This window comes from Microcaecilia unicolor, chromosome 8 (assembly GCF_901765095.1).
Source record: "Microcaecilia unicolor chromosome 8, aMicUni1.1, whole genome shotgun sequence".
Lineage (NCBI taxonomy): Eukaryota > Metazoa > Chordata > Amphibia > Gymnophiona > Siphonopidae > Microcaecilia > Microcaecilia unicolor.
Window position 1 is genome coordinate 61,766,051 of NC_044038.1, and position 14,184 is coordinate 61,780,234.

At 48.9% G+C, this 14,184-nt stretch overlaps 1 protein-coding gene across 1 annotated transcript in view; it reads right to left on the reverse strand.

Moving 5' to 3' along the window:
- Positions 1–14,184, reverse strand: part of TRAP1 (TNF receptor associated protein 1) — a 186,329-nt gene that overhangs the window by 157,559 nt on the left and 14,586 nt on the right. The window contains exons 3-4 of the mRNA XM_030211743.1: positions 11,374–11,456; positions 9,337–9,477 (exon numbers count right to left, since the gene is read on the reverse strand). Of these exons, the coding sequence (XP_030067603.1) occupies positions 9,337–9,477; positions 11,374–11,456 (224 nt within the window). The remainder of the gene's footprint in view (positions 1–9,336; positions 9,478–11,373; positions 11,457–14,184) is intronic.

Sequence of the window (14,184 nt, forward strand, 5' to 3'; positions counted from 1 at the left end):
ATTGGTAACACATTACGACATAACGGATTGCAATCCTGCAGTGCCCGCAAGGTCCCCCTGCTCCGGAAGGCACATGTGACGGCCCGTCTGAAGTTTGCCAGTGAACACCTGGATGATGCCGAGAGTGATTGGGAGAAGGTGCTGTGGTCAGATGAGACAAAAATTGAGCTCTTTGGCATGAACTCAACTCGCCGTGTTTGGAGGAAGAGAAATGCTGCCTATGACCCAAAGAACACCGTCCCCACTGTCAAGCATGGAGGTGGAAATGTTATGTTTTGGGGGTGTTTCTCTGCTAAGGGCACAGGACTACTTCACCGCATCAATGGGAGAATGGATGGGGCCATGTACCGTACAATTCTGAGTGACAACCTCCTTCCCTCCGCCAGGGCCTTAAAAATGGGTCGTGGCTGGGTCTTCCAGCACGACAATGACCCAAAACATACAGCCAAGGCAACAAAGGAGTGGCTCAGGAAGAAGCACATTAGGGTCATGGAGTGGCCTAGCCAGTCACCAGACCTTAATCCCATTGAAAACTTATGGAGGGAGCTGAAGCTGCGAGTTGCCAAGCGACAGCCCAGAACTCTTAATGATTTAGAGATGATCTGCAAAGAGGAGTGGACCAAAATTCCTCCTGACATGTGTGCAAACCTCATCATCAACTACAGAAGACGTCTGACCGCTGTGCTTGCCAACAAGGGTTTTGCCACCAAATATTAGGTCTTGTTTGCCAGAGGGATTAAATACTTATTTCCCTCTGCAGAATGCAAATAAATTCATATACTTTCCACAATGTGATTTTCCGGATTTAATTTGTGATGTGCTATCTCTCACTGTTACCAATAACCTACCCTTCAATTATGGGCTGCTCATGTCTTTGTCAGTGGGCAAACTTACAAAATCAGCAAGGGATCAAATACTTATTTCCCCCACTGTAGGTCTTAAAGTACTTGGCAGGATCCCAAAATAGTAAAATAGATTTCATACCGCTTATCACACGAGAAAGTAATGGATTTTCCCCAAGTCCAGTTTAATAATGGTCTATGGTCTTTTCTAGGAACTTACCCAAACCTTTTTTTAAAACCCTGCTACGCTAACTGCTAACTACCTGTTCCACTCCATTCTACTCAGTATTTTATAGACCTCTTATCATATCTCCCATCAGCTCTCTCTCTTCTCCAAACTGAAGAGCCCTAGTCTCTTTAGCTTTTCCTCATAGGGAAGTCACCCCATCCCCATTATCATTTTTGTAGCCTCTCTCTGTACCTTTTCTAATTTCACCAGATCTTTTTTTTTAGATGTGTGACTAAAATTGCACACAGTATTTGAGGTGTGATCGAACCATGGAGTGATATAAAGGCATAACAACATTCTCGGTTTTGATCTCCATTCTTTTCCTAATAATTCCTAGCATTCTATTTGCTTTCTCAGCTGTCGCGTAAACTGAGCATAGGATTTCAATGTATTAACGACAGCACCTAAATCCTTTTCTTGAGTGATGACTCCTAATGTGGAACCTTGCATCACATTAGTTTGGGTGACGGGGAAAAGGAAAGCGAATGCTACATACCTGTAGAAGGTATTCTCCGAGGACAGCAGGCTGATTGTTCTCACTGATGGGTGACGTCCACGGCAGCCCCTCCAATCGGAATCTTCACTAGCAAAGTCCTTTGCTAGCCCTCGCGCGGCCGTCTTCCCGCCCGAAACCGGCTCGAGCCGGCCAGTCTCATATGTAGCAAAAGAGATACAAGGGAAGACACAACTCCAAAGGGGAGGCGGGCGGGTTTGTGAGAACAATCAGCCTGCTGTCCTCGGAGAATACCTTCTACAGGTATGTAGCATTCGCTTTCTCCGAGGACAAGCAGGCTGCTTGTTCTCACTGATGGGGTATCCCTAGCCCCCAGGCTCACTCAAAACAACAACCATGGTCAATTGGGCCTCGCAACGGCGAGGACATAACTGAGATTGACCTAAAAAATTTACCAACTAACTGAGAGTGCAGCCTGGAACAGAACAAACAGGGCCCTCGGGGGGTGGAGTTGGATCCTAAAGCCTAAACAGGTTCTGAAGAACTGACTGCCCGAACCGACTGTCGCGTCGGGTATCCTGCTGTAGGCAGTAATGAGATGTGAATGTGTGGACAGATGACCACGTCGCAGCTTTGCAGATCTCTTCAATGGTGGCTGACTTCAAGTGGGCTACCGACGCTGCCATGGCTCTAACATTATGAGCCGTGACATGACCCTCAAGAGCCAGCCCAGCCCGGGCGTAAGTGAAGGAAATGCAATCTGCTAGCCAATTGGATATGGTGCGTTTCCCCACAGCCACTCCCCTCCTATTGGGATCAAAAGAAACAAACAATTGGGCGGACTGTCTGTTGGGCTGTGTCCGCTCCAGGTAGAAGGCCAATGCTCTCTTGCAGTCCAATGTGTGCAGCTGACGTTCAGCAGGGCAGGAATGAGGACGGGGAAAGAATGTTGGCAAGACAATTGACTGGTTCAGATGGAACTCCGACACGACCTTTGGCAAGAACTTAGGGTGAGTGCGGAGGACTACTCTGTTATGATGAAATTTGGTGTAAGGGGCCTGGGCTACCAGGGCCTGAAGCTCACTGACTCTACGAGCTGAAGTAACTGCCACCAAGAAAATGACCTTCCAGGTCAAGTACTTCAGATGGCAGGAGTTCAGTGGCTCAAAAGGAGGTTTCATCAGCTGGGTGAGAACGACATTGAGATCCCATGACACTGTAGGAGGCTTGACAGGGGGCTTTGACAAAAGCAAACCTCTCATGAGGCGAACAACTAAAGGCTGTCCCGAGATCGGCTTACCTTCCACATGGTAATGGTATGCACTGATTGCACTAAGGTGAACCCTTACAGAGTTGGTCTTGAGACCAGACTCAGACAAGTGCAGAAGGTATTCAAGCAGGGTCTGTGTAGGACAAGAGCGAGGATCTAGGGCCTTGCTGTCACACCAGACGGCAAACCTCCTCCATAGAAAGAAATAACTCCTCTTAGTGGAATCTTTCCTGGAAGCAAGCAAGATACGGGAGACACCCTCTGACAGACCCAAAGAGGCAAAGTCTACGCTCTCAACATCCAGGCCGTGAGAGCCAGGGACCGGAGGCTGGGATGCAGAAGAGCCCCTTCGTCCTGCGTGATGAGGGTCGGAAAACACTCCAATCTCCACGGTTCTTCGGAGGATAACTCCAGAAGAAGAGGGAACCAGATCTGACGCGGCCAAAAAGGAGCAATCAGAATCATGGTGCCTCGGTCTCGCTTGAGTTTCAACAAAGTCTTCCCCACCAGAGGAATGGGAGGATAAGCATACAGCAGGCCCTCCCCCCAATCCAGGAGGAAGGCATCCGATGCCAGTCTGCCGTGGGCCTGAAGCCTGGAACAGAACTGAGGGACTTTGTGGTTTGCTCGAGATGCGAAGAGATCCACCAAGGGGGTGCCCCACGCTTGGAAGATCTGGCGCACCACTCGGGAGTTGAGCGACCACTCGTGAGGTTGCATAATCCTGCTCAGTCTGTCGGCCAGACTGTTGTTTACGCCTGCCAGATATGTGGCTTGGAGCACCATGCCGTGACGGCGAGCCCAGAGCCACATGCTGACGGCTTCCTGACACAGGGGGCGAGATCCGGTGCCCCCCTGCTTGTTGACGTAGTACATGGCAACCTGGTTGTCTGTCTGAATTTGGATAATTTGGTGGGACAGCCGATCTCTGAAAGCCTTCAGAGCGTTCCAGATCGCTCGCAACTCCAGAAGATTGATCTGTAGATCGCGTTCCTGGAGGGACCAGCTTCCTTGGGTGTGAAGCCCATCGACATGAGCTCCCCATCCCAGGAGAGACGCATCCGTGGTCAGCACGTTTTGTGGCTGAGGAATTTGGAAAGGACGTCCCAGAGTCAAATTGGACCAAATCGTCCACCAATACAAGGATTCGAGAAAACTCGTGGGCAGGTGGATCACGTCTTCTAGATCCCCAGCAGCCTGAAACCACTGGGAAGCTAGGGTCCATTGGGCAGATCTCATGTGAAGGCGGGCCATGGGAGTCACATGAACTGTGGAGGCCATGTGGCCCAGCAATCTCAACATCTGCCGAGCTGTGATCTGCTGGGACGCTCGCACCCGCGAGACGAGGGACAACAAGTTGTTGGCTCTCGCCTCTGGGAGATAGGCGCGAGCCGTCCGAGAATCCAGCAGAGCTCCTATGAATTAGAGTCTCTGTGCCGGGAGAAGATGGGACTTTGGGTAATTTATCACAAACCCCAGTAGCTCCAGGAGGCGAATAGTCATCTGCATGGACTGCAGGGCTCCTGCCTCGGACGTGTTCTTCACCAGCCAATCGTCGAGATATGGGAACACGTGCACCCCCAGCCTGCGAAGTGCTGCTGCTACTACAGTCAAGCACTTTGTGAACACCCTGGGCGCAGAGGCGAGCCCAAAGGGTAGCACACAGTACTGGAAGTGACGTGTGCCCAGCTGAAATCGCAGATACTGTCTGTGAGCTGGCAGTATCGGGATGTGTGTGTAGGCATCCTTCAAGTCCAGAGAGCATAGCCAATCGTTTTCCTGAATCATGGGAAGTAGGGTGCCCAGGGAAAGCATCCTGAACTTTTCTTTGACCAGATATTTGTTCAGGGCCCTTAGGTCTAGGATGGGACGCATCCCCCCTGTTTTCTTTTCCACAAGGAAGTACCTGGAATAGAATCCCAGCCCTTCTTGCCCGGATGGCACGGGCTCGACCGCATTGGCGCTGAGAAGGGCGGAGAGTTCCTCTGCAAGTACCTGCTTGTGCTGGAAGCTGTAAGACTGAGCTCCCGGTGGACAATTTGGAGGTTTCGAGGCCAAATTGAGGGTGTATCCTTGCCGGACTATTTGGAGAACCCACTGATCGGAGGTTATGAGAGGCCACCTTTGGTGAAAAGCTTTCAACCTCCCTCCGACTGGCAGGTCGCCCGGCACTGACACTTGGATGTCGGCTATGCTCTGCTGGAGCCAGTCAAAAGCTCGCCCCTTGCTTTTGCTGGGGAGCCGAGGGGCCTTGCTGAGTCGCACGCTGCTGACGAGAGCGAGCGCGCTGGGGCTTAGCCTGGGCCGCAGGCTGTCGAGAAGGAGGATTGTACCTACGCTTGCCAGAAGAGTAGGGAACAGTCTTCCTTCCCCCAAAAAATCTTCTACCTGTAGAGGTAGAGGCTGAAGGCTGCCGGCGGGAGAACTTGTCGAATGCGGTGTCCCGCTGGTGGAGCTGCTCTACCACCTGCTCGACTTTCTCTCCAAAAATGTTATCCGCACGGCAAAGCGAGTCCGCAATCCGCTGCTGGATTCTATTCTCCAGGTCGGAGGCACGCAGCCATGAGAGCCTGCGCATCACCACACCTTGAGCAGCGGCCCTGGACGCAACATCAAAGGTGTCATACACCCCTCTGGCCAGGAATTTTCTGCACGCCTTCAGCTGCCTGACCACCTCCTGAAAAAGGCTTAGCCTGCTCAGGGGGGAGAGCATCAACCAAGCCCGCCAACTGCCGCACATTGTTCCGCATGTGTATGCTCGTGTAGAGCTGGTAAGACTGAATTTTGGCCACGAGCATAGAAGAATGGTAGGCCTTCCTCCCAAAGGAGTCTAAGGTTCTAGAGTCCTTGCCCGGGGGCGCCGAAGCATGCTCCCTAGAACTCTTAGCCTTCTTTAGGGCCAGATCCACAACTCCAGAATCATGAGGCAACTGAGTGCGCATCAGATCTGGGTCCCCATGGATCCGGTACTGGGACTCGATCTTCTTGGGGATGTGGGGATTAGTTAAGGGTTTTGTCCAGTTCGCAAGCAATGTCTTTTTTAGGACATGGTGCAAGGGAACAGTGGACGCTTCCTTAGGTGGAGAAGGATAGTCCAGGAGCTCAAACATTTCAGCCCTGGGCTCGTCCTCCACAACCACCGGGAAGGGGATGGCCGTAGACATCTCCCGGACAAAGGAAGCTAAAGACAGACTCTCAGGAGGAGAAAGCTGTCTTTCAGGAGAGGGAGTGGGATCGGAAGGAAGACCCTCAGACTCCTCGTCAGAGAAATATCTGGGGTCTTCTTCCTCTTCCCACGAGGCCTCACCCTCGGTGTCAGACACAAGTTCACGGACCTGTGTCTGCAACCGTGCCCGACTCGACTCCGTGGAGCCACGTCCACGATGGGGGCGTCGAGAGGTAGACTCCCTCGCCCGCATCGGCGAAGCTCCCTCCGCCGACGGCAGCCGGCACCGCACGCAGCACCGACGCCGGAGACCTCACCTCGGGCGATGGACCAGCCGGCGCTACGCTCGACGGTACCGGCGGCGCAAGCACCGCCAGTACCGGAGGGGTAGGGCGCAACAGCTCTCCCAGGATCTCTGGGAGAACGGCCCGGAGGCTCTCGTTCAGAGCGGCTGCGGAGAAAGGCATGGAAGTCGATGCAGGCGTCGACGTCAGAACCTGTTCCGAGCGTGGAGGCTGTTCCAGGCTGTCCAGAGTGGAGCGCATCGACACCTCCTGAACAGAGGGTGAGCGGTCCTCTCGGTGCCGATGCCTACTGGGTGCCGACTCCCTCGGCGACCCAGAGCTCTCGGTACCGACACGGGAAGGGGACCGGTGACGATGCTTCTTCGATTTCTTGGAACGAAGCATGTCACCGGAGCTTCCCAGTACCGACGAGGAGGACGTAGAATCCAGCCGTCGCTTCCTCGGGGCCGAGGCCGAAGGAGGTCAGTCTCGGGGGGGCTGTACCGCAGGAGCCCTCAGGGTAGGGGGAGACCCACCCGAAGGCTCACCGCCACCAGCAGGGGAATGGACAGCCCTCACCTGCACTCCCGACGATGCACCACCGTCCGACGACATCAGCAGACGAGGTCCCGGTACCACCGACGTCGATGCAGCTATCCGATGTCTCGGCGCCGATGCAGAGGGCCGATGCCTCGATGCACTGGCGGCCGAGGATGAAGCTCTGGACGCTGAAGACGTCGATGCACTCGATACCCCCGGTGCCGATGCCGACGAAGAGCCCGAGAACAAAACGTTCCACTGGGCCAATCTCGCTACCTGAGTCCGCTTTTGCAAAAGGGAACACAGACTACAGGCCTGAGGGCGGTGCTCGGCCCCCAGACACTGAAGACACGACGCGTGCCTGTCAGTGAGCGAGATAACCCGGGCGCACTGGGTGCACTTCTTGAAGCCGCTGGAAGGCTTCGATGTCATGGGCGGAAAAATCACGCCGGCGAAATCAAAATCCGAAATGACGAAAATGAGCACCAAAACTTTGAGGGAGAAAAATCTTGACCGAGGCCGAAAGAGGCCTACCCCGACGACGAAAGAAAACTTACCGGGGCAAAGTCTGAAAATACGGGAAGGGGAAAACGAAACCAGAGGGGGCTTCCGGAGCACTTCCCAACAATTTTGAAAGATTTTCCAAAGAAAAAACAACACGTCGAAGACAAAGGAAGCGCGAGGTCGACTTTCCGGGGCTCGACACGGCGAAAACACGACCGTACCGAGTGCGGACAAAAGAAGACTGGCCGGCTCAAGCCGGTTTCGGGCGGGAAGACGGCCGCGCATGCGCGGTGCGCGCGGGCGCACGAGGGCTAGCAAAGGACTTTGCTAGTGAAGATTCCGATTGGAGGGGCTGCCGTGGACGTCACCCATCAGTGAGAACAAGCAGCCTGCTTGTCCTCGGAGAAACACTATTACTCACCTGTAGCAGGTATTCTTAGAGGACAGCAGGCCATCTGGAAAACGTCATCCAACAGAGGCCAGTGCAGACACTGCCTAGTGTATACAGCTACTAGAAAATTCTAGCAGCATCCCACCACGCCTTCCCACCCGATGCGCGAGCGCAGTTTACTCAGTAGAATAATATAGCTGAAGAAATACAATTCCTAGGGGAGGTGACAATACCTGGCCTGCTGTCCTTGGAGAATACCTACTACAGGTGAGTAATTTCACTTTCCCTGAGGACAAGGAGGCCATCAGTATTCTCACATCTGTGAATCCCTAGCTACCAGGCAAGCTCTGTTGAAAACGATAGACTGCTGGCTCCATGCTTGAGCATCAGGCGGGAAGGCACCCGCGCATGGGTGGAGGGAGACCTGCCTCAAAGATTTAAAGTGACAGTGCACTTGGCATGGTTCACACCAGGCTCTGTGAATAACGTCACCCACATGTGAGATTATTATGCCTGCATGTCCTTGTAGAAAATGGCTTTACAAGAGCTTTCTTCCTGCTGATGCATCCTACGACACTGTTAGCTTTCCCCATTGCTCTATCATAGTGACAGCTGGCAATTGACTACTCTTAGATCCTTTCCTGCCTAATAGGTATGATGGCAGGAACTGAAAGCTGATACATAATTAATGGGATTTTGCACTTGAAATGCATGACATTACTTTTTTATATATTAAAGTACATTTCTAATATACTTTTCTCATTGTCTTCCTATTATCAGGTATTTTCTAACATGAAAATGTCCAGTGCTTTTTTTTTTTTCTAGAAATGTTCTGGTACTCAGATGTGAGGAAAAAAAATGCTTTTAAAATACAGTAAACTGGGCTAGCAAGAAGTCTAGTTCTCTAGTCAACTGCTGCGGTGACCTGGAACAGGGGGTGGGAAAAGACTGAACATAGAGGCACATGACCAGTCTACCGTGCCCTCACTCTCTCAACATTAAATATCTGGCCTGTGTCATCCCCAACCCCACTCTCTTTCAAACTCCTCCACCTCCATGTCCCCAGCAGTATTTCACTTAGCAATGACACATGCGGCCATATAAACAGACCTGTCCGTGCCACTGATATGATCAGATATCTTGGAATATGGCAACACTGAAATAGACATCTTGGAATATGGCAACACTGAAATATTCCAATATCTCTCTGTGTCTAGGATACGATCAGACATCTTGGAATATGGCAACACTGAAATATTCCAATATCTCTCTGTGTCTAGGATACGATCAGACATAACATTTCTTGCATATAACAGGCCTAAGTGGAAGATGGCAGAAACTTTCCTACTCCAATTCTACTTGACAGGTCACTAAGCTGCACTCCTTTGTTCCTGAGAAAAGAAAAGACAAAGAGGAAGAAACAACCTAACCAACTCCAGCATTACCTCTTTTTTTTTTTTTTTTACAAGAAAGATACGGAAGCACAAAAGTGAGATTTCTATAGCAAAAAAATGCACAAACATAAAAATCAATCTTTGATTGGGAGAGGAATGAAAGATGGAGCTTCCGACCCTCTTTCTTTACTAAAAGCCAGCAGACGGGCTGTCTCAGCATGAAAAGTTTATGAAGGTGGCCCCAGCTCTGAAAGGAAGGTACCTGGATGGTGACAGTCCCCTTCTCATTGTCTGTCTGCAGGTGGATCTCCAGCTCTGGCAAAGTCATACCCGCTGCCATTAGCTGGTGTCTCAGCTTTTCCAGAGCATCGCTGCCATTTGAGATAAGCTCTCGAATGAATACCTAGGGAGAGGACAGAGAAATTTCTAGCTGAGTGGCCGGAAACCTGCTGGATACAGTTTTGAGCTCACTCTGCCCTCAGCAAAATGCAGAAAGTATGAGAACTTTATTACAGCTGAAAAATTGGAGGACAAAACTATCCAAAATGTATGAACTCAAATTTAGTTTTTCTACACACAGAAACTGCATCCAGAAATGTCTTAATTTTAAAAGATATATAATTCTAGGAAAATATATTCATGAATTTTACTTTACAGCAGTGTAAGCCAAAACAGTGACCATAAGAATAAATTGTTTACGTAGCAGCTGAGGCCACTGTAGGATCTCAGTGTGACTTGCTCCATCCTGCTTTCCTGTCTTCTGCTAATTCTTCAAGTGGCTGCTCTCCATTTGTCTTTCCTCCTCTCGCCTGAACTCACTACACCTGCTTGACATATCATCTTTCCTTTTTAGCTCTTTCTTTATTGTCTCTACGTTCAAGTTTCACTCTTCTTTTACTTTTCAGCTACCTATCAATTCCATCTCCTTCTCTCACTAGCTCTCCCCATTCTCCATCTCGCTCCTTCCCCAGCCTTCCAATTCCCTTTCATCTTTAATCTACTCCCCACATTTCTACCCCATGTAATCACTATTCTCTTCTCATTCATTTCTGTGCCACTTCCCCCCCACCTTGGCTTCTCCCACATGGTTCCACCATTCTCAGCATCTTCCTCCCTCCACCCTTGTAGCCCAGCACATGCACCCCCTTTCTCCCCTCCCTACCCTCGTAGTATGACATCTCTGTCTCTTCTACTCCCCCTTCCCCAAAATCTTGCCATCCCTTCCCTCTTGCCCCCCCCCCCATGGTCCAGCACGTCTCCTTCACGCCTTTCTGCCCTTGGATCCAAAATGTCCTCTCTCTCTTCTTCTCCTATTCATCTCTCCATCCCTCTCCTCCACCCCCACATCCAACATCTCTTCCCTTCTCCTTTTCCCCCCATTGTGCACCATCTCTCTCTCCCTTCTTTGCATCCTGGGCCTAACATCTCTTTTTCTCCCCCCCCCCCTCCTTATGCAGCATCTCTCCCTCCCACCCCTCCACCCTCATGTCCATTTCTCCCTCTTTCATCCCTCCATGCAGCATCTCTATCCTTCCCTGCCCTCCCCCCATATCCAACTTTTCTCCCTTTATATATTTCTTCTCTCCCATTATCAGATTCTCCGTCTGAATCTTCACCCCCACACTCCACCCCTGGCAAGTTACATTTAGTGTTTGTGGGGTGGGGGGGAGAATAGATATAGTGTGGAATGAGATTTCAGGCTCTTGGGAATCCTATTTTAGATTACAGAGCAGTCTCTCTCGAATGGTCACAGACAGCAGCAACTCTCACACACAGCCTGCGGCTGACTTGGAAACCTCCCCTCTGATGCAACTTACTGTTTTTTGCCTGGGCAGAATGCAGCAGAGGGGAGGTTTGCATGTCAGCTGCAGGCAGAGTGCAAGAGTCGCTGCCACCGCTGCCAGTAACCCTTTGAAAGAGAGGCTTGTTAAAGGGAAGGAGATGCAGGACTGCGGAGCCCAGCTTGCTCCCCCGTGCCAATGCTGTCAAGGATGTACAGCTCTGGGCGGTCTTGAGCCCAAAGCGGGTGTGCGCAGGCCCTCCCATGGCTATGCCCCTACTGAAATCTCATTCCACACAACATCTTCCTCCCCCCACCCCCCCCATTCTCAACACTAAAATGTAGTAACTTGCCAGGAATCCACTGACGGTTCCCTAGTGAATCATCTGGATACATTTATATGTGAAATTAGAAACAGAAAGACCTTACAGAAAAAAGTTCTAGCCAAGTAGTATAGGACAGAAAGAATTAATCAGCAGTGCTGAGGAAAAAGCAGGCAACTTCACAATGCTACTGTACCTCTTTCTCAGAATATAGGGAGCGAGCCACAATGTCCAGCAGCTTCTTGGTCTCAGCCTGGAACTCGTGTTTAGAGGCAGAACCTAACCAATAGCCACAATCAAAAAACACACGTTACACTCAGATTACCAAAAAAAAAAAATCCCTCATACATATCTTCTTTATTTCCACATTCATTGTACTTCTCTTTGACTTCACATGCTAAATGGAACCCCTTAGTATCAGAAAATTAAGGGACACTTTTACTAAAGGGTAGCGAGCACTAAGTGCCAAGTGGCCCATAAGTATAAAAATAAGACACGCAGTATTTAGCATGTAGTAATGTCTGTTAGAGCATGCTAAGCTTTAGTAAAAGAGCCTCTAAGACTATAGGAGACTCTTTGATGGCCTTTAACATTGTTTCACTACCACTAGGTAAAAAGGTAAGATGTACTATACTGGATCAGACCAACAGTTCATTAAGCGCAGCATCCTGTCTCCAACAGTGGACAATCCAGGTCACAAATATCCAGCAGGATCCCAATGAGTAAATCCATTCTTTGCTGCTCATACTTAGAGATAAGTGGTGGATTTTCCAAGTCTACATGGCTAATAATGATTAACGGACTATTGCTATGAACTTGTCTAAACCCTTTTGAAGCCCAGCTACGCTAACTGCCTTGATGACATCTTCTGGCAGCAAATTCTGCAGTTTAATTGTACAACGAGTGAAAAAAAAATACTTTCTCCAATGTGTTTTACCCATAAATGTCTCATGGAATGACCACTCACCCCAGGGCTATTTAAAAGGATAAACAATCTTTCCCTACCTACCAGTTCCACCTCACTCATGATTTTATAAGCCTCCATTATATCTCCACCCAGCCTTTTCTCCAAGCTATATAGTCAAGGAAACATTCCATCTCCTTTATCATTTTCATTCATTTTCTCTGTACTTCCAAACTCCACTGTATCTTTTTTGAGATGGAACAAGAATTACATATAGCACGATTTTAAAAGTTATTGAGATGGATATTGAGGAAGCCACTGCTGCCCCATGATTGGTAGCATGGAATGTTGCTACTAATTGGGTAAAAAAAACAAAGAAGAGTGTAGACCAAATGTCTGTCCAAACAATAGGTTTACTGAAGAAGTAATTGCAAAAGTACAGGTTTGTACAACAATTCTGTTCCAAAAGACTCTACGCAGTCCTGCATTTCTGCGCTAATCGCACCAAATCTCAGCCACTGATGATAAAAACAGGCTACAGAATTCAAAGTACAACATCAAACTAAAACTGAAGAAATATGTTAGCCTTGCTAGCCCTTGCTCTCAGTAAAATACAGGCCAATGGCTCATAATAAGAGCTAGGCCTCTTAAAATCAAAACCATCTCTGATATAAAAGAGAGCTAGCTTGTAAAAATGTAACTTTGACACAGTTACATTTCACTGTGGCAAGTACTGCAATGAGGTAATTGAGAGCTGGCAAGCGTGGGAACAATCTACTCTATAAACAATCCTGAGACTGGCACCTGCAAGATGTCATGAGCAAGAGTTGCTATGGTTATGTAGAGATAGTACTGGGTCAGCTGCACCCCGGGTGAGAACATCCAAAGGGGGAGGGGGGCTAGAGGAAGGTTTGAGAACATGTGAAGTCATTCTGATCAACTGATAAGAACCAAGAGCCCTGGTGAGAGAGACTGGGGTCCATTGAAATGAATAGGGCCAAAATTGTATAGAAGCAGCAATCTGAGGGGTATCAGATTAGAAGGCTACCAACAGGAGACCACAGAAGACCCCAGAGAGGTGTGTCGCGAGATGCTTCTGTACCATATGAATGACAACTGATTGTACTGTCCTTGGGTAAGATATCAATGCTAATAAACTACATTTCTTTATCTATTCAATACTGGGTTCCTTTCTAATTACAGACCTAGCTACAGCCTGGTCTATGCAGACCTGCCATGCACAGATACAGGATTGGGGTAATTAAGCATCTAGAGGGGATTTGCAGTTCTCTTTAGGATAGTACAGAAAGCCCATGGCTTCCGTTGCCCAAATGGGTGAGGCAGACCTAATTATATACAAAACGCAACGAAAACTAGACAAACCGGCACAGAGCCAAATGCAGGTCCATTGTTGACGTGCATTTGACTCTTGAGGAAGGCGCGATTAGTGCCGAAACGCAGGACTGCACAGAATCTATTGGAACCGAATTGTTGTATAAACCTGTACTTTTTAAATTACTTCTTCAATAAACCTACTGTTTGGACAGACATTTGGTCTAACCCCTATCTTCTTTTCTTTTTTTAAACTGTGTGTGTGTTTTGTTTTTGTTAGGGGGATACTTCTGTTTTGTTTTATTGTGTTGCTACTAATTGGGATTCTGCCAGGTACTTGTGACCTGGATTGGCCACTGTAAAAAGCAGAATGCTGGGCTAGATGGACCACTGGTCTGACCCAGTATGGCTATTCTTATCTTCTTAACTATTTGTTTCAATAAAGTATCTGTCACTGTGTAAAGCTATATTCAAACTGCAAAGAGATGGAAAGTACAGACGTTCACCTTTTTGCATGGTAGTAACATAGGAATGTGCTTTTCTTAGTGCACATCCGGTTCATTAGTGTGCCTTAAATTTATCCATGCAAAAATCAAATGTGTGTACAATTGATTTGTACATGTTCATTTTTCTTTTTAATTAAAAGGAATGTCTGACCCCCCCCCCCCCCCCCCAATAAAATCCTGAAAAATGACATCAAAAAGGAAGTCCAAAGAGTGTGAAAACAAAACAAAAATTTTGCTCGAGTACAATCCTATAAGAAACACGGTC